The sequence below is a fragment of the Carassius gibelio genome, chromosome A8 (genome assembly GCF_023724105.1).
Source record: "Carassius gibelio isolate Cgi1373 ecotype wild population from Czech Republic chromosome A8, carGib1.2-hapl.c, whole genome shotgun sequence".
NCBI lineage: Eukaryota > Metazoa > Chordata > Actinopteri > Cypriniformes > Cyprinidae > Carassius > Carassius gibelio.
In genome coordinates, this window is record NC_068378.1 from 17,226,855 (window position 1) to 17,249,139 (window position 22,285).

The 22,285-nt window shown below is 36.5% G+C and overlaps 1 protein-coding gene across 4 annotated transcripts in view; it reads right to left on the reverse strand.

The window, feature by feature from the left end:
- LOC128018685 (semaphorin-3F) overlaps window positions 1-22,285 on the reverse strand; it is a 33,379-nt gene that overhangs the window by 10,068 nt on the left and 1,026 nt on the right. For all 4 annotated transcript variants that reach the window (XM_052604372.1, XM_052604371.1, XM_052604370.1 and 1 more), the window contains exon 2: window positions 8,097-8,222. In XM_052604372.1, coding sequence (XP_052460332.1) covers window positions 8,097-8,187 — 91 coding nt within the window. In that variant the 5' untranslated portion in view covers window positions 8,188-8,222. The remainder of the gene's footprint in view (window positions 1-8,096; window positions 8,223-22,285) is intronic.

Here is a 22,285-nt window from a genome sequence, read left to right on the forward strand (position 1 = left end):
TGTACAGAATCTCCCTGGACCGATCCACAGGGGCAGGCTGGGATTCCAGACCGCTCACTGCGTACTGGGGCCACGGATCTATTCTCAGCGTGCTCTCTCATCCCTGTCCAACAGGCTTCATCCACAAAATCCACTATCTTTTGGCAAGGGACGGCAGCTTTATTCAGTAAGGAGGCACCTGACAGCCTGTGGACGTCAGGTCAGACCTTGACCTTTACCACTGTACAAACAATCTGAAGCACTCACCCCTTAAAGAAGTGATGGGAAGTGATGTCATTTTGAGGAGTCGTTTGTGTGAAGAAGTGCTGTCAAGGAACTGACGCAAAGTTGATTTTACTAAGAATTAATTAAGTTTTATAACAAAAGGTTAATTTACAATAATAATAAGTAACAATAATAAATATAAAATAAATGTATTATAATGTATTAGATATTTTTTAATGATAATGTATTAGATATGTATTGTTTGAGAATATATTAATATTTAATAGTTTATTATTAATTTATAAAACATTTATTATTAACATCATATTATTTTTATATTGTATTAATTTATATTTTATAATAAATGTCAATAACATTTATTGTAATTATTATTATAAATGAGTTAGATTTTTGTTTATTATTTATTAAACATCAGTAATAAAAATATCTAAATGGTAAAAATCTCCCCATAATACATTATATGTGTATCTCTGAATGTCTATCAATTATTAGGTGACGCATATCTTTGTGTGTGTTTTTGGGGAGTTCTGCTTCTAATATTGTCTTTCCAGCTGGCTGGATCAGTTGTGACTTTTGCCAGTGTTTGCCACGAGTCAAAATCAAATGTAATCAAATCACAATGCCATAATTTAAGGAGGACAAAAGCAGTCAGATTTTCCACTCACAATGTCCCAATAGCAAACATTTCATGTTCGCCAAACTTAACTACAGTGATGGTGCCAACAACAGACGGATTAGGTTTAAAGCAAGAAGGGGAGAAAAAAAACAGTTACAGTCTAGTTTTTATAACGCGTTTAATGGAAAAATATGGCATTTTGTATATTTTTTCCAATGAATCCTTTGAATTTATAGTCTTTTACACATGGAAACACATCAGAACCATTATAATATCGCTGCTGAAGAGCATGAAGATGCTTAATTCAAAAAGGTTAAAATGTTAAATATCTCCTATAAGGTACAACAAATTACACAGATGCCATCACTGTGTGCTAAACTTGTCTTTTTGATCAACTATGGTTGAAATACTGAACAGCGCAAATCTGATTATCTCAAGACTTGTTTGAGAGGTTGCCTTTAATTTAGTGGGTCATTATAACTCATTAGTGTCCCAGAGAGCTAGAGAAGAAGTGCACTTGAGTCCAGAGTTCCCAAGACAGATTTGCGGAGAGACTCTGTGGTTGTGCCAATCTCCTGCCTAATTCACAAAAGATAAGCTGTGGAACATGCTGAACAATGAGTTGGGGAAAATGTCCCATTTATTAACAACCCCTCTGTTGTCTGTAAAAAAATAAAAATAAAAACATTATGCAATGCTGTGGGGAGGAAAAAGACGCCAGACCCCTCAATTAAAGTGCAGTGGAAAACTGGATTTGATCCCTTAAGAGGCACACATCTCAAAATGTCTTGTGTATGTTATAGCTAAATTCTGATTATAATGTCCAACGGAGCATCATGATTTCATCTAATACAGTAATCAGAGCCAATGCCTGGAGGCAGGTGGACAGCAGTTGCTGCCTCTGTGAACAAGGACATCTCATTAAAAAAATACATCTGGAAGAGACTGGCATATTAGGAGCTGCGTCAGCAGTTCAGTCTGCACAGAAAATAGACACAGACTGTATAAAAAGTACAGCAAACTATCCACGTCTGTATATTTCTTTTGGACATCTCTAGTTTGAGTCTCGTCTAAACTCCTGCTGCGTCTGCGAGTCGGCCCTGACAGCTTCTTTCCAAAAGCTGCCGCTGCTCCACCTCACTGATTTCATAACCCTCTGGCCAAATACTTTTTTAGGAAATCTAAATATTTAGGTCATGACCTAAATGCACAAAGTTTCCATAAGAGAATATATGTTTTCATTCATTGCATTTGCTTAAAATGACTTCAGGTGCACTTGTAGCAACCCAGCAAATGGAATGTTCCAGGTTAAATAGAATTTGAAAGGATAGTTCACTGAAAAATTATAATTCTGTCATCATTTACTCACCCTCATGTCATTCCAAATCTGTATGACTATTTTGAAAAATACCTTTGTGCTTTTTTTTTTTTTTTTTTTTGAAAGTCAATGAGTTCAGTGTTGACATGCTGTCTAAAATATCTTCTTTTGTTTAAGAGTCATACGACATTGTTTGGACCTCATGTTGTTCCAAACCTGTATGAGTTTCTTTCACCTGTTCAACACAAAAGAAGATAACTTGAAGAATGTTTGTTCAACAGAAAAACTGAAACTCATACAGGTTTGGAACTATTTGAGAATGAGTAAATTACAATTTTCATTTTTGGGTGAAATGTCCCTTTAACAGACTCTAGTTTCTGGATCAACTGACTTTTATTTAAATCTGAACTGTTATGCTGCACCAAAAATATTTTAATCTGACATATAACAAGAGAGAGGGATCAGATCACATTATTGTTCACACGCATGTATCGTGAGCGTGTAGGCCTGGCTGAACACTGACATACTCGGTCACGAACATATGCTATTTTTACAAACTACTCCCTATACTTTTTTCCTCTGTGAAGAACTATGAATATGTTTGCCCCGCTATTGTGCCATTTTTACAGTTTGACTGTATAAAATTTTGGTTTGCTCAACCAAACTGCCACCCTGAGGTAATAGATTTTCCATTATATTTTTGTGGACAGTGTCTCCCACCTACAAGTTTTCAAACATTATTTAGCGTTTAATTTGGGGCTGCAAGCCAAAAACTCTGCAGGTTGAATTCCAGAATACAGGGGAAAAAAAGGGTAAAGAGTATCATGAGAATCTTCACAGATCCAACTTTTAATAATGTTGTTAAATCAGTTCCTCTGTGGCACTCTGCTCTGGATTCTTTTTTTTAAAGGCCAAGATCATAATTTGGACATGGGACGCAAGCATGGGGAAAAGACTGGCCTTTTATACAGGAAAGGACATAAGTTAAAGTGTCTCATTGGTGAGGAATTCCTCCGAGTTTTTCCAGGGAAGGAAATGTTGATTGTAGATGAAATGCAAAACTCTACATGACCTCATTATAAATGCATCTGCCAACAGACACATTGCACAAAAAAACTTGGATGGTCATTTATGAGGGAGAAAACCCCATCTGTTTTCATTTGGAAGCCTTTTATCCAACAACAAAGATAAGTTTGAACAACACAGTTGTATCACTACAAATCTGATAGATGTGTTCAAGAAATACCCTCATTACTGCACAAGGCACCCATGCAAAACATCCAGTATAATCTGTCACTTATTTTTTATGTAAACTATATAATGTCTTCATATCTATTGCCATCAACAGAACAAAGCTTGACTAAAAGATCAACACATCTCTAGGAGCTACAGTAACTTTAATTTTGAAACCACTTGAGAAGCTAATCTAAACATTTATTGTTTTATCAACAAATAAACTTTTTGCCTTTCAATTTATGCGTTGAATTTGAAGCCAAATCGGCAAAATAAATCTGTAGAATGGATTTATTTGGAAAATATGTTAAATGTAGCATAGAGCCCTGCATATGCATAATCAACTATCAAAAATACAGATTAAACAAACACTCAAGTGTAACTGGATGTGGAGAACTTCATGAATGATTGGAGATTCAGGACTGTTTGAAGATTTCTGTGCATTTCATAAGTGGATCTCATTCCCATAGACATTCAGGGGTCAAGCCACATGAAAAATCATCTTCCATTGCTCTATTTCTGATCTTCTACTTCATAATTCTGGTTTACAGAATTCATTTATCCACATACCCTTTCCAAAAACGTTTCCAACATTTATATGCGGGCATTGCTGTCAGTTTGTAAGTGACACTCTGGGAAAGTGGTCTAGCTCCAGAGAGAACTCGCAGAACTTGTGTTTCTTGTGTAACTTGTGTTTCTCTCTTAATGCACTTAAAGGGATAGTTCACCCAAAAATGAAAATTTGATGTTCATCTGCTTACCCCCAGGGCATCCAAGATGTAGGTGACTTTGTTTCTTCAGTAGAACACAAATTAAGATTTTTTAATGCAAACCTTATAGACTGTCAGTCTGTCAGTGATACAGTATAATAAATGTAAATGGGAATCACAGCTTTGAGAGTAAAAAAAACTTCTTCTTGCTTTATGGCAGATCGTATGCCAACTATCTCTCAAATGGACCATTGCAACTCCTAACTTAGATTTTAGATAATGTTTCAATGGTCCATTTGAGAGATAGGTGGCGGTAATGTACTTACAAGTCTACAATCTGCTGTAAAGCAAGAAGAAGAAGAAGACGTGTCATGGGCCGGCTGCTGAGAAGGCGCTCCAGACAGTTTGGACATTGCAGTGAATCAGAGGTAAAAAAAACAATATAAATACAGTTCAGTTTCTTGCACAGACAGATGGTTTTGTGTCTTTGCACATCAATGTATCGACAGGAGTCGCAGGGTTTAATTTGGTTTTGTCTGTGTTTTGTTTTTGTTTTTTTACTCTCAGAGCCACGATTCCCATTCACTTCCATTATATGACTGACAGACTGCAACAGTTTCAGTTAAAAGTCTTAATTTGTGTTCTACTGAAGAAACAAAATCACCTACATCTTGGATGCCCTGGGGGTAAGCAGATAAACATCAAATGTTCATTTTTGGGTTAACTATCATCTTGGTCTTGAGATGCAATGGGAGTGGCAGTGTACACAAATATAAACAAACAATCATTTCAAGAGTGTAAAACAGAATTTTTCCATTTAGATACCCTGACTGGTAGTCCCAAAATCTTTAAGCCCAACCCGGACCAAAACTCAAACTTCAAACCTGATCCTAACAAAGCCAGTGGCTCTGCTGTGGGGTGGAGACGGATTCAGGCTGGATGACACTAACTGAAGCTCCTAACATTCCTGTTGTCTCTGTGGCATTTTAGAGCAGATTGCTGGCAGTGAGCCCTGTCATGCTTTGGGGGGCTTCCCTGTGATTTGGCCGAGGTAAACACAGCAACCACACAAGCTAATAATAAACCTCAAACGCTACAAGCCATTCCTGTTTCTCAGAACAGGGATCTATCCCACTGTCACCTACGCACATAATAACCCCAGTCAACCCGGGGTCATAATCACTCTCGCAAACATTTGGGAGCATCGGACATTCATGCTTACACACTCAGACACTCACACATACTATATTTCAAAGTCTAACATGAACCTCATATGCATGTGTGTATATTGTATTTTAAGCAAAATCATGAAAAACAGTACAAGAAAAAGATGTGAGCCGCTTTACAGTGACTGAAACCCTGCTACAAGAGTGTGTCCAGATGAAGGCCAATGGGGTGACCCTTTCAGCCATTGCAAGAGAAGCCGGTCATTCCAAATCTGGGATTTCTAGAATATTGCAGCTTTACGATGACACTAATTAATTCAAGTTCACCAAAAGGCTGGTCATCCACATAAGACAAATGGACGAGAAAACAGAATAATGCAGAGACTCTCAATGGTGAATCGGTTCAACACTGCAGCTGGAATCTCTCACCACTGAACAGGGTATGGATCTGTCTTGGCATGTTAAAGAGAAGCTGGACTGAAAGTGACAAAGCCTCTCATCAGAAAAAAGAATGAAAAGTCTAGACCATTGCTGAGGAGGAGAGAGAAGAACTGATCCAAAGTTCACTTTTGTGATGAAAGCAATTTAAATTTATTTGGGTCCGTTGGGAAACATTATGTTCGGCGTCAAACTGGGAAAAGATTCAAGCCTGAGAGCCTAAAGAATTCAGTGAAAGATGGAGAAGGAAGTGTCATGGTTTGGAGGATGTTTTCTGCAGCAGTAGTTGGGCTAATTATACAGCTACATGGCAGGGTGAATATCAATCAGAACCTCCTTCAGCAACAAGCGGTACCTTTCCTGCAATGTCCTGTAAGAACACTGAAATGATGAAATGGCCGGCCCAGCGTCCTGATCTAAACCCAACTGAAAATCTCTGGAAAATCCTTGTCCACAAAGTGATGGCTAAGAAATGCTTTACAGTTAGAGACTGGAAGAAGAGTGGACCAAGATCACACAAGCGCGGTCTGAGAAACCAGTGATATCCTGTGGCCGCATATATGCTGAAGTCATTCAAAGCAAGGGCCTCTACATTCCTACTAATTTTTGACAGCTGTAAACCTTCAAAATTTAGTTCTTAATCTTCTTTCATGCCACAGTAGTTACTGTTCTCTAATTTTGATCACTGTATTTGTCATAAAATTAACGTTTTTGTGGAAATGCCTCGGTTATTTTATCATACATCGAACAGTGGTATACCCACAGCTGATATTCCTTCAAATTTTGAGCGATGAAGATTAACAATATTTTTTTAATTGTTCTCTAATTTTGATATATACTGTGTGTGTGTGTATTATATAATGTGTTAAATAATTCAATTATGTTCATATATATTGCACAAACAGTGGTCAGTGTATATTAAACACCAAAAATTAAAAGTATAAATTCCTGTGTAAATTCCAAAACACTGTAAAATATGGAAAGAATACTTTTTTTGTTTGTTCTTTACAAAGGAAACCCATAAAAAGTATGTTGCATTGAGAATTATCAAGATATGAATGCCACCAGGTTGTGAACTAACATATACATTGCGGAGGAGACTGTAAGTGTGTGTGTGAGTTTATGCATTTCTGTGTGTGTGTGAATACTTTCTGATGGATTACACAAAGTAATGGGGCTCCAGTGCAGAGGCACCTGCTGGGTCGTGTGTGACAGTTTCTGAGAACCGAAAGCGAATTCATGTCAGACTCTGACCTGTTGTGCTGCTGCGCTTCTGGCAGACGGATTGGCAAAATAGTATTATAAATGTGTCTGCATGCAGCTGTGCCTAGTATCTTTCATTATATAAAACAATATCTCTTCAACAACGCCACAGTATCTTTTCAAGCCCATTCTTTGACCGCCGTTTGCGAGCTGAATGGGAAAAAATGCTAATGCTTTTGTGTTCGAGAGATTTGACTTTTAAACTTCAAACATCTGCCTCACTCTGCTTGCATCTCTTTGTGCCCCGCTGTGACACATCCCCCTGCAGAGGGGATGATGGGTAGTCCCCTCTCTAGGGCATTAATTGGGAGATGAGGCATGCTGGTGTCAGATTCAAAACATACACAGGAAGAAGACTGGAAGCGAGAAAGAGAGAGAGTGTGACATGAGGAACAGTAAGAAAAGAGAGGCATTAAAAAGCCACTGATGACAAAGTGCTCAGAAGCTCCACAAAGCATGATAACTACATCCCACAGACTTTCTAAAGAAACTCAAACAGTATTTTTGCTACATTAACAAAGCATTTTCAAAATATTATTTTATTTATTTATTTTTTTTTTACAAAAAATAGGGAGTGGTAATAAATGAAAAATTACTCAATAAAATACATTATAATTATTTAGAAAATTTTAGAGTAGATTGTGATTACAAGATTTGGTCAATTACATATACCAACTTTTCAATCAGCAATTACAAAACAATTTCTACCTGATAAAATATTTTAGAACTTGACAAAAATATATAATCATTATAGAAATGTCCATGACTTTTTCATAATTTTATTTCCCTGACACTTCCAGGTACGGAAATGACACTTTTAAAATTCCCTCAAACATCCATCCAGGATAAAACCCACTGGCATTTGCTAAATGTTTCACATTTCTTTTTAGGGGGAATTTATGTGATAATGAGATTTAATAATTATGATCACCTCAGTGGCTCATTTAATTACCAACAATGAAAAAATGCATATTAATATTTTATATAAGCTTATTGTATTCATATTTTAAATAATACTTTATATAAGCCCAGTAATGTATTATTAACTCAGAAAAGAATACACATACAAATAAAAATGTGTGCGTGCATATTTTAAAAAACAAGGGGGGAAAAGTCATATTTCTCACCTTTATATGACAAGTGCACTCGGGGTGTTGTGCGGGCGTTGCCATGACAACCCCAGGCACATAAGCTCAGGATGAGGAGCAGGGTTTGCATCTTGATAATGACAGCAGTAGTTTACCCACCGAGATCTGCAAGTGTTGGAGAGAAAGACACATTCAGTTCATGCATGATATATCAAGACACACTAGGAAGTTCATTCACTGACAGCATCTGTATACATGAACGGTTACAATTAGTTTTCATAAATGTGGCCCATAAAACAAGAGCGATTTCAACAATGCTCAGGTCTTGTTAGCATAGAAGCCCCCACCTCGAAAAAAAAAATCCAGCCTTGAATTTAGGCTTGTTTACAGGTCACTGAAAATGTAAGAAAAGTCCCACCCTTTAGTAAAGAGGCCCAGAAGAGTAAAGAAAGCAAAGCACTAAAGGGTCTCGTTGCTTTTTAATATTTGACTACTGTTTCCACACAGGGCTGTAAGTTTCTCTGTCTTTTCCCAGAGCATTTACAGCCGTCCACCATGAGGACTATAAACACCTTCCCAAGGGCAGCCAGGCCAGTTAAATCACAACGTTGAGGTATTTAAACACAACAGCTCAATTTATCCATAGATACACAACCTAGTTTTCTTTTGAGCTTTTTATCTGAAAAAAAAGAAAAAGACAGATATCTGAAGCCAAATGGCCTTTTCCATGAAAACAGTGTTGGACTGTGTGGGAGAGGGCAGCAAGTCTTTCTGCAGTGGGGACGTGCGCCCAAAAGAGATTAGAAAACTATGCAGTCAGAGAGCAATAGTTTCTTAAGTACGTCTGCCAAATCCTTCCAGCTACGGCAAATCCATGTCACACTGTCTTGCTTTAAATCTTATACACTTAGTTCCGGCCGGTCGAGAATGGCAAACCTACTGTGAGCCTCCGTATCTGCAGAAAATCACCCTGTTCTGAGGTGTTAAACATGGCGGGCACGTATCTACGCAAGCTGTGCACACAGATTTACATGCTTAATGAGGGATAACCGGAACACGAACGCAAACACTTGCTAGCATGTTTTATAATGAAAATGCTCAAAGATGTTGAACTCCGAACAATGCTGATGTATATGTACAATATCTCCATTACTTTAACTCAATTTAAAGTGGAGTTTACAGTGAGGCATAACATATGTGTTGTTTAAATTAATAGTCCAATGTTAAGTACAAGTTTAGCTAAATCAACAACAATGTTGTTTACCATATTTTTTAACCAATTTTGGGAAAATTCTAAAGCAATGTGAAGCTTAATATTTCATAAGCATTCATACTGTATTCATTCGTACGATTTCTGAAAGATCGCGTGACACTAAAGTCTGGAGGTATTAAACAATCCTGTAAAACAATTAGTGTCACCACAAAAGTACACTTTGTATACTATGCTGTTATTTAACAGGTTTAGTGGTTCTACCACTAACGGCATCTTCGCTGAGGTTCCTTTGTAACACGCTATGAAGCGCCACACTTTGGCCCTCTTCCAGGATAAATGACACTTTCCCAAGTGATGAAAAATTACAGAGGAACAAAAGCCGAAAGACAACGCTCTTTATCCATGATAAATGTTTAATTAATTTGAACTGGAAACCAGAAACGCTTCATAGAAATATACTTTAGGATCTCAAGCAGACCAATTGGTGTAAAGATATTACAGTACACGTTTAGCACAACTAGTGTGTGAGAGTCATAAAACAATAGCACTGCTGAATTCTTCACTGTCTGCTACTCTTGAAACATTTCAGAAGATTCAAATCTGGCTCAAACACTTCTTACAGATCCAGACAGACAGGAGAGGCCGAGCGCTCCCACATTATGTCTGATTTGCTTCCTTTTGGCTCACTTGTCAAGTTTACATGTAAATATATGAAAAACATTACAAAAGAAGAGCATTTCGAATACTGAAATATAACAACATCATTAGCTGCTGTGTTGAGGAAGCTCATTTGAAAACTGTAGCTTGTCAAACTTTGTATAGTTAAAAGCTACTAATAAAAAAAATATATGAATCTTGATTTGAATGAAAGCACTGAATAATATATGAACAATTCAATTTACACTATACTTCCAATTAATGCAAAATAATCAAGTAAAAAAAAAATTAATTGAAGAAAATAAATATTTTCAAATTTATAATTTTGTAGATTTTTCAGAGGTGCACTGAATCAGATAAATGCTTCAAAAGAGTCAACATTTTGTTCATTCAAGAATGAAGAGTAAATTTGCTTGTGCAGTACAAAAGCGTATATGAACATATAGCTTGTTTTGGTTAAAAAAAAAAAAAAAAAAAAAAAAAATAGGAACTTAGTTACTGAATAGAAACACTATTTTGATAACAACTACTGTGACATAACTGAAAATTGTAGTTAAATTATTAGTGCCGCCACTTTTCGTACCCCAACACTGATTATTGGTAATAATACACCGCCTTGACTTCTCTGTTTGTTAACAGTACACATGGCAGTACAGTTCCAAACTATCTGCATCATGCTTTTATTTCTGAACCTGAGGGAGTGCATCTTTTATTTTGAGATGCACTGTAAATGTGAGGGTGCAATCATGGGTGAGTCCTGTAGCCTGGAGAATACCTATCGTTAAGAGTCAGCACATGTCTGCTCTCTAATTATATGCCTCAAGTGACTACAGGGGTGTCATTATCACTGTGTGTGTGTCTGCATAAGTGAGCCACACCTGCATAAGGAGCGACAGAATGATGAGGTTCTTAGAAAACGGAGAGGAAGCTGAGTGAATCTGAGAATAAACAGAGGTCGAGGACAAGGGTGAGGCAAAAAAATGAGCAGCAGAGGTTGAGACGGACAGCGGGAAGGATGGATAAAAAAAAACAGGGATAAGGTCTGAAAAACATTATCTGGACATGGATTTAAAGTGAAGAAAAAAAAAAGTATACATTTAGGGCCAGATAAATATATTTCTAAATATAATAGGAGTGGAAATTTCTGCGGGTGATTTACTGACAATGCACAAATTAAAGAACACAGACTACTATTTTAACACCAAACAACGGTTTGCGCTGGTGCAAGTTGCAAGTAAATCTAGCCCTTTATCTGTTAGAAAGCATGAAAGTTTGAACATAGCTTCTTGTTGAACAAGCAAGACTCAATTAAATATGTATAGGAAAATTAAATAAAATGGATTTATTGATGATAAATATATAATCCTATTTACGGTGTATTTAAAACATATGCAGTATATGAATACTATTACAAAAATCTCATTCATGTATCATTTATTTATGACAGACAAATGCATCACATTAGGTATCAAGTATTTGAAAATTAAAATACACAAATCTTTAGAGTAAATGATGACTTTTCTGGTAAAAAAAAAAAAAAAAAAAAAAAAAAAAGAAGAAAAAATAATTTGGCAAAGACTCTCTCGCCCCTTTAGACTCGTTTCTGTCCCAGTCTCTAAAACTCTCTATTTTTCTCTCTCCAGCTGAGCTCCTCTTCAAGTGGAAATTAGTTTCCATGCAGCAGGCATGAATACAGAAAACCAATAGCGCAGCACATTTACCATTAAGGAGCCTGGGTATGTGGAAACAGTAGGTCATGGGGCGACCCGACACAAAGGATTCTGGGAGACTTTCCCTCAATGATTCAACTGCAGTGGCTCCCTCCTGCTGAACCAAAGTCTGCATTTTCACTCACAGGACCCTTTAGAGCAGCTCTAATTGACAAATAAGAAAAATGTAATTTACAGAACCTCATGCTTATGAGGAGATGGTGATATTTAGAGGTCATTTTGAATCTAGAAGTAAAACATTTAAAAGACAGTTTGTAAGTCATTAAATTAATTAAAGAGAAATACACAGACCTCTTCAATGGGCTTCCAACAAAGGAAGACTTTTAACAGGGGAGCCCCAGGGAATAAAGCAAGACATGATTGATCACATGACTAACACCCTGCGTGTCCCCCATTATTTAAAAGAATGTTAAATCTCATTGAATTGGCTGTTTTAAATCAAACTATACGGCTAAGAAATTCAAGGGTGCATTTCCAACAGCTCATAGAGTCAGTAAAAAGAATCTGAGAAACTTCAGAATCAAGTAGAAGGCCATTTCTGAGCTCTGAGGGATTGTCTAGAGCCGATAACCCTGTGCCACACATTCCTCCACAGAAGACAGGCCATTTCTCAACTCGAAGACCTGTTGGTCCTCATCAGTCTCACAGTGACAGTAAACTCGTCCTTACATGTCTGTCCAGTTTCCTCTTCGACATCTTCACCCTTTAATGTAATCTTTTCGGTGCTTATGTATGCCAAACATTCAGTTTATGTTCATCATGTTCTCTTAATGGTTCTCTTCGAGGTCTCAAAAACAGAGTAAGGAAACCTGATCATCTTCATTTGTTAAAACCCCGAAAATGATAGAAGGGTTCTAATGGGTGACTTCATCTTAAATTCCTTGTGCACCAGTCACGAGATTGATGAAATCAGGAAACCCATCACTGCTTCTGTGGGTTGGTTTACTGTTGGCTTTTCATGAGATGAAGAGGCCTAAAAGCCTATATAACTCACAAAAACAGTCACAATTAACTGAGAGCTTCAACTGAGACTCACACTGTGCTTTTTAACCACAGTGGCCAGCCAGCAACCTTTAACCAAAGACACACAAAACACAATGACAGCATCACTAAAGATGGATGATCAGGCTAAATCCTGCATGCCAAGAAAACCAGAAACATGAGCGCCTCAGAAATCAAAGGGCTGAGTTGATGTCCACTTTCATTTGATTTGGATTAATTTGCTCCTTTTTTCAAGAATGTGGTTAGTTTTCCACTAGTCATTTATTTCATCCAAAAAACTTGTTTTCTACTTGATATTAGATAGTTGATTTCTGGTAAATGGTGCAACAAAATAGATGGGAAATCTGCATGATGGTGGCTGTTTTGTCTGTCAGTTTTGGGCAGTGACAGATTGCATATGTTTATCTGGGCCACCTGATCTCCAGAGGCACATTGCGAACAGCCCATGGGGGGAAATCAGAGGCGTACGATCAGAGACTATTGTCAAACTGATGACATCCTGAATTTTAGCCAGGAACGGTTACTGTCTGACAATGAGTTACATCTGCAAAGAATAATAAATTTGGTGAGCATGTGCACATCTTCTCTGAGGTTTTGTTTGCTCTATAGTCATTAAATAAATAGGCCAATGACAAAACAAGAAAAGAATGTATAAAACCATATAAAGACTCAATACAACTATAAAGAGACCTCTTTATGTGATCCCTTTATGTGAACTCAAACCAGCCTCTTCTGAAAAATGTGCCTGTGGTGACATTTCTGCAAAATGATATTACGTTACATCTTGTTTCAAAGTAAACTGTCCAGTGAGTGATGCTTAAAGCATGTTAAATTTTCTTCATTTAAAACAGATGAAGCGGAATCTGCCAATGTTTTAATGTGTTGATTGATGTACATATTGCAGCAGTTTGGAAAATCACACATGTTCGTTCGCACTTTCAATAAAACGTAAATTTGCCTCTCACATTTTTCGATTGGTTAAGTCTCTTTACATGGAGGATTTTATGAGATAATGCGTATGTATAAATCCAGATTTAGAATTCAAAGAGACAAGATAGGCTATACGTGACATGACGTTTTCATAACAATCGCTCGCTCACTCACTTGTCACGCCCATGTTCATATCCGCACTTTATCCAACATTCAGAGAGGTCACGATGAGTTCAAAGCGACACTCCTTTTTCACATTTTAAGTCAACAGGTGCAAGTTGGCTTGGCATGTGGCATCTGAACTGTGATGAATAATTTGCTACATGTTTTCTTTTAAAACTTCTCCTGATGAATAATTAGCGAGCTTTGATCGCAATTTAAATATTAGCTACCACACACAAACATGCACTTATTCAGTGTGTATGTATTATATATATATATATATATATATATATATATATATATATATATATATATATATATATATATATATATATATATATATATATATATATATATATATATATATATATATATATATATGTGTGTGTGAGTGTGTGTGTGTGTGTGTGTGTGTGTGTGTGTGTTCGTGTTTTTCAATGAGTCTATGTTAGATTAATTTGCAGTTTCAATGGACAACCAGTATCAGATAGCTCCTTTTTTTAAAGGCCAAAAATACCACTATCATTGGGTAAAACAACATAATAGATCTTAAGTAAAGCATGCGTGTCGATAAACCACTCCACCTACATCACCCAAGATATACGGCTACATGTCAAGCTGAACTATAAACTCCAAAACTCTGAAATCCCCTCCAAATCCTCAGGCTACATTTCATTCTCCTGTGAAGAAAGTGAGACTCAAAAGCATATTCCGCACCACAAAGCCTCTGAACATTTTGTGACCACTTTTCAGTCAGCTAATCTGAGTAAACATTAGAAAAATGGGAAAGAAAGAGAGAAAAGTAACAAGAGCTTTAGCCCAAGCAATTAAACCACTGAGGTGGAGAGGAAAAGGTGAAGCAGTCAACCCTATCACCTCTCAGAACGCAGGCGGGGCGGGGCTAATGCAGTCTGCTGTCAATGCTAGCACTCATTAGCGTGACGCATTAGCTCAGCAATAGAGCTGCCACAGATTCGGAAAACAGCCCCCAGGGATTAACAATTGTACAAAGGGGTCAAGAAGGTCATGTTTCAACATCCACCACAGAAGAAATACAATAATCATTTACCAGGAACTCAGTTTTACTTTATACCTTCCCGGCTGAGAAAAAATTGAGTTTTACTAGTTTAGCGACTGATCTTCCAGTCAGACAAGAACTCAAGACACCCTCAAACAAGCAAACCAGGCCAGAAGCTTATACACTGAACAAAATCTGGTATAGAAACAACTTACCCTTAGAAATTACTAGTAAATATCAATTGCAAAGACAACACAATTAAGCAGAAAATGTTGAAGCAGAAAAACTGAAATACTATTTCCTTGTAAAACATTTGTATGTAAAACTTATTATGTTTATTTATGCATTTTTAAGAGTTGCTAATCCAAATATAAAGGCTTGTTTTGTAAAATACTTTGGGGTAATTTTTTGGGAGATTTATTACAAATGTTTTTTTTTTTATTACAGTATTTTAAGATTAAATAAGCAGGTCAGTATAATTTATACATCGTAAACAGTAAATGCAAAGATTTTTGGACCATGTTACACAAAATAATAATAAAAAATTATATTAATGTCATGTTTAAGTAGATACATTACTTGCTGTTTCTTTGTAATTATTTGTGCTCAAATACATATTTAAATTTGAGAAAAAGTTTTTGCAATTGAATTGTATTTTATATTATCAAACCACACTTTTCAAAAGCATATGTTCAGACAAACTGTAAATAAAAAAAATCTCTTATATATTTTATATTTTTAAACTATACAAAAAAATTAAATACAAAATGAACTGGTAATTTTTTTTAACTCTAAAATACAATAAACTAAAACACCTGTGAAATATAAACCATTCTTTCAATTTATTAACACAGTACATTGAGCCTTATTATAAGGGACTTATCATGTTTTTTGACACACTAACAATCCATTGTAGCCTTTGCATGTTTTTACAAAAATGGCCAACAGCCAGTCCTGAAGTATACTGGCAAGAGGCATAACAGATTGTCTTTCTCAGGGCCAGGTCTAAAGTAAGTTCATGTTGTGCACTTAGCAAGTGAGTGAAGGTTTTCACAAACACACATATGCTCTCTAGTGTCAGGGAGCTAAGTGCGTGCCACTGTTGAGGGAATTGTGGCCCTTCTCCAGCTCTAATGTTGGCTGCCCCCTACACGAAGGCCCAGGACCGTGCATTTAAACTCGGGTGGAGTAGACAGCCTTGGAGTCACTGTATAAGCTTCTCCACCCGGATTCAGCTCCTGTCTACAAAGGCTGTTAAGCTCCGAACATCTTATCTGTGGGTCTTTGAAGTGACCAAAAGCCACAAAAAAACAGTGATATTTTCACCTTCACACGTCAGCAGTGTTGTGCAGTCACCAAGCAACAACCATTTCCTCATACAAAAAGAAAGAGAAGGCACCACATAGGTTTTTGCGAATTGGAAAATAATGAGGCACTAATTTAGAAATAACAAAAAAGGCACTTTGCATCATGCAGTATTAATGCACTCCATCATTCTCAAGCCATACATGCACAGTTGCGCACATAAATATGCGCACATGAACTCTGCCCGTCTCTTTTCCTAATCCCTGCCACAATGCTTCCCCTCCCCTCTGGCAAGACCAGATCCCTGAAAGTGGTGCTTGTGTGTTGTAATGTTTCAAATTGAGAGCAGGAGCATTAGAGAGACTTTACGCAGAGCGGGGCGAACAGCACATTGCCCTAACAGTGCATACCAACACCTGTTTCAATGGCCTCTCTTCTTTTATTTACATGATAAACACTGAATTCCTCTACAATTACCCCACCAGCATGGCCCCTGCTATTCATAGCTGACAGCTGTTTTTCAGCATCAGGGGACCTCATGATAGGATGCAATGTTGTCATGCACTGCATCAAAAGAATAAAGGAGATTTAAAGGCACAATATGTGATAAGTTTTTTTTATTTATTAAAGTATTTAAAAACCACTTGAACGGTGTTATATATTTTGCTGATTTGCGTACTTATGTACATTATCCCAAATCTTCCGAAGAATGTTTAAGCAATTTTAACTAGTGACATGGACCGTGTCCATAGTGTCATTGTGTGTGTACTGTGTATATTTATATGTAAATACACAGACATAAATGTATAAATGTAAGAAATATGAATATATACGTGTATATATTCATAATCGTGATTTATATTATTTATATTATATATAAATATAAATATTAACACTAGCTTGCTCTTTTTTTTTGCTATTCCATCTGTTTTCTTTTTATTTATTATATTATTTAAAAGTCCTTGCTACGTGTACTGCTTTAAGCAAACTGAGACTTGTTATAACACTTGTACATCATTGCTCTTGTTGTTTTTGATTGCTTCCATTGTCCTCATTTGTAAGTCGCTTGGGATAAAAGCATCTGCTAAATGAATAAATGTAAATGTAAATATATTACATTTATTTCTTAAATGTATACACGTGTGTGTATTTATATAAACATATAAATATAAACAATACACAGATATATTATATAAACACAAACTTTTATTTTGGATGTGATTTATCGCGATTAATCGATTTGACAGCGCTAATTCTATTTAATAAATTCTATTATTTTAATAAATAATTGTATTATTTAAAAAAAGTACACTTGTAAAGTATACAAATTTATATTTTGTAATTTGCTTAAGATTAAATTATTATTTTTAAAGATGTACTTTAACAGAGTTAGATGATGAAAAACTTCATCTAAATGCAAAAATGGAATATATTTATAATAATGGAATAAATTCAATATCTGCTATCAACTGATGAATTAAAGAAAAACAACTAATGTGATACAACTGATATGGTACCGAAATACTGCACAATCAGTTCACAACCCCATTCAGACCTAAAGTAAGACCAACTGAGAAAGAGTTGAGATCATCTAATATAATATGACGCTTATTCAAAGAAAAGAAAGGGTTAACAAGTTTCAGTTTGCTATTCTTGGCATCCCTCACTCAACATTTGACTCAACATTTATTTTTATTCTTTTGTCATCCGTTACATTTTCCAGAACAACCAGAGAACAACCAGACACTACAGTGTGACTAGTGTAGCATCACTGGACCAGATCAACGGCTGATGAACGCCCTGCATCTTTTCCCCCCTCCAAGCCTTTTCATGCCCTTCTGATGTGATGACTTTATTTTTCTTCACATCCACTATCCTCTCCAGCCAGAGAATAGATCGTTTGGTCATCAGCGGACTCTCACAGCAACTACTGTTGTTTTTTGATTGGCAAAGACCCAAGAATCTTCAGAATGGAGGCTTAATACTCCCAGGACTGACAGCTGCAGGGATTAGGCACTCTTGCTTACTGTTATTGACGCCGCTGCATTGTGCCTTTCTCTATAAATGTAGCACCAGGACAGGGATGGGGGTGATGAGGGGGCTTTATGAGGGGGTCAGCGCTCTGAAGTCATGTTATGTGCTTCTGCTTTGAAGCCTGAATCGATGCATTAAAGAACATTGAGAATATGTGATATATGAAGACCAAAAAATTTGGGAATAGGCGTGAAAAAAACCTGCCTCAGTGAATGATATAATTTACGATCTGCATTAAGAACGCACTTGCTCGTAAGGTGGACGCCTCCCAAGATCCACCATGACATCACTAAATTATCACTTATGCCCCAGATTCCCCCTTCCACCAACCCCTAGAGTCCGGTCTGACCCCACTCTGACCCCCCAGCACCGCTGACGCTGTCATGACAACCGTCTCAAGAGGCTTGTTGTATGTGTAGAGAGTGAGAAGTGTATACATGAGTGCATCTCTTCCTAAATGTGTGTGTGTGTGGGGGAGAGAGAGGCACTTGTGACAAATGGGAATTTAAGTGTGTCATTTACGTAGTGAACAAAAAAAGCTGCATGAATGTTGAAATGCACAAAAAAATAACAACATCATTTGTTCAGATCATTCCCCTGAATTAAGACAAAATGAGGGGAGGGATAAAAGCTTTAAAGAGCCACACAGATGGGAAATCCAAAATTACCTGTATTACAGTGTATGGTGTAGCTGTCCATCAGTGTAAACAATATGCAAATAATTAAACCAAAAAGTACACGATTTATAAAGTTATTGGCTTCTAAAGTAAGGAGTCGACTCTGAATCGCTGAAACGAGTCGTTATAGATTTCAAATCTTTTGCCCATCTCTATGTACGTCACTAGAAACACTTTGCATAATAATCTCCACCTACCGTGTTGGGAGAAACGGAACTCTGACCTGCCTCACCCCCACACACAGTGTGATAGCATCATGTCGAGGAGACAGTGTGTTTTTAATTGTAAAGGCAAGTTTGTTTTATTTTCACTGCCAACGAATGAAGATCAGAGGAACCAATGGCTAAAATTCATTTTTACCACAATACCAGAGCAGTACAACAAATCCCTTTTGTTGTGTCCACAACATTTCACTGATGACTGCTTTTCTAATCTCGGTGAGTACAGCGGGATTTTCAAAGCGCTTGGCCATAAAACATGGTTCATTAGCAACTTTATTTATAACAACGAGCATCTCCGAATCACAACGCGAAGTATGATTATGAAATTATGTGTTTGCTTTCTCCAGAGCGTCTTATCAGTATGTGTGCTGTCTGCAGCGCTGATCGTCATGTACAAACACGTCATTAAAATGAAGTGTAACTCCGTGAATACTCAACGAAGAGACATGAGAGAGATATCTATAGAAAGCTTGACATGTCTACTTTAAAACTAAACAAGTGCTGCCGAAAACAGATATTCTGTGATAAAGTAATCCATTTGAAAACAACGCGATGTCTGTTTTTCATGTCTCCCTTCGTTATATGTGCGCGCGGCTTGAATACACCCACACAGAAGAAAAGCAGTGAGACTGTTCACGTTTTTTATTTTACTGTTTGCTTCGCGGTGAGAGGAATAAGACTTAATTCACCCTAAACAGATGCTAACGCATAGTTTACCGTGGAGGTGTGTGCGAACAACCAATCCAATCTGCTTGCATTTTAGTTGACCAATCAGAACACATTATGCTACCGAAAGGTGGGGTTTAAGGAAACTGAATCTTTTGAACAGCTTCGCGCGAACCGTTTGGGGATCTCTGATCTCTGTAATTTTAAAATGATATTTTGACAAAATGACAATGTTTTTTAACCTTGGATGGATTTAAACCTAATGTACAGGACAGTAAAATAAACAGTGATAGGAAGCTTAGAATTTTCATCTTACTGGCTCTTTAATATTCATTTAGATTTTGTGAACTTGAGCAATGGTTGCTCTAAATAAATACAAAATTTTAATTAAAATGAAAAAAGGCAGATATCCAACATTGACAAGTATTGAAGTCCAATAAATTGTTTGCAAATTATAACTGATGAAAAGACTACTTCTGTTCTCATGACAAATGTTCCTCATTACGCTCGAAATATTATGTCAACAGGTTTGTACAGGTATTAATTATCCATATCTGGGCTCTTTGAAATGTGCCTGGAAAAGCATCCGTGTGAATATTTAGCGATGTGCTTTAAAGGGTTGTTTATATAAAAAGATTCCCTTCTTAATGTTCAAAGTGTGTTAAGCACAAAGACAACACCTCAGAGTTCTCTCATTGCTCTCTTCCCAAACATGACCTCGTAATGTCTTCAAGGAATGCTCAGAATAGAACAAAGTGACCAATTTAGAATATTTACTTAATTTAGTCTTTTATCATCATCTTCTTCATCCTCCTGACAAGGGAAGCGAAAAATTATTAAGAAAGGATAAACTTGGATGCAAAACATTTAAAAAGAGGACTAGCAGCATAAAAAAAGCAAGCATGTCATTGCATTAAATAAAGCCTCAAATAATTTTTCATTTATTTTAGAGAATTTTAGAAAGATTTGAATTTATAAAACATTACATTTATTGTTTGAAATGAAGACTTGGAAACTTTGTAGTTCGGAAATGTTAGCAGAATGTGATGGTGATTAACTGCATCTATAGTTACTATGTCTGGAAACTTGAGCAACCTTAAGGAGATCCCCCCAAAAAATAATAAATAAATAAATAATCATCTTGAGACCATTTGGTTTTAAGTAATCACACAAAAAAGCCACCTGCAAAAATTTTTTTTCTTAGCCATGTGGATTGACATTTTATTTCTAATCTAATCAAATTTAAATATTAATTTTGGGACCACGGTATTTCTCTATAGTGACCATAAATGTACTTATGTGAAACCTTAAAAGCACACAATTCCTAAAATCACTATAAGCCTTGAAAAAAAAGAAAGAAAAAAAGATGACGGCAAAAGCAAGAGATTTCAGTATGGATGGCACAGCTTAAGTCAGTATATAGTGTATGATTGGCAAGATTAATATTTCACTAAGGCCTGTCAACATACCAAAATAAAGGCAGATCCAGTGAACCCCTCAGGGCAAGATGTCTCTCAATCGATTTCAGACCTTCTTTCCTCCTCTGCCTCAATAACTGTTCAATAATTGATGAGATACGATCCACATGGATCCCAGAATTCCACTGTAAAGTCTTTCAAGCAGCAGGTTGGTTTTGAATAACTTCAATAGGTTGGTGGAAATTCTACACCACCAAAACAGTCCATCATTATATCAAGGACAGAAGCAACATATTAAAAAATAATAATCAGCATGCAATACACCAGAGAAACAACAACAACAACAAAAGAGGCATTTAGTAAGAATCAAGGTTACAAAAAGAGAATTGCATGAATACCTTCATGTGGTGCATTAAAGGATTCTAACTAGTATTTACACCCATAAGCACATAAACCGAGTTACTAATCAATTCCTTATTCATCTCCACCTTAATCGTCTTAGTATCAAAAAACATCCTCAAGTTCCCTGAGCAAGGACCTTGATCAAATAAATTTTTTATATTTCAACCGCTACGAGCACAGGAGGTGAATTTCGAAACAGCCTTAAAATCATGACCACTAAGTGCCTTTTCATGTTTTGCACAGGATTTTGATTGTCCCACACATCCAGCATTGCTGTTTGATACCACAAACCACCAAATGTTGTACAGCCAGGGCACTGGACAGTATTTTAGACAATGTTCAAGTTACAAATAAATCAATGGACTGATTAAAGGACCAAATAAACCGAACATTTAACAGTTTTAGCCTCTTTTATAATGCCAGCTCTGTCTTGAACTGTGTACCAGCTGCAATAAAACCTCTCATCTGAACTAAAATGAGTACTATTAGAACTAGTAGATTAAAGCCCTCTCTTATTCTACATATGTAAAATATAGGATTAGAAACCTACAAATTATAAATCTGACATTATTTCTGATCTGTTATGATTTTAACTTAATGCATTACTTTTTCAGTTGGGGCTGTGAATGAATAATAAATTGGCCCAGTGAACATATAATGTGCATTTCGAAATGTCACCTCAAAGTCCTCTAAAGTTGCCTAATGAGTTTGTTTTAACAGAAAACAATTTCTGAGCAACTTTGTTGTGTGGGTGTAAAGTGGACAATGAAGGCTGATGTGGGAACCTCATGGC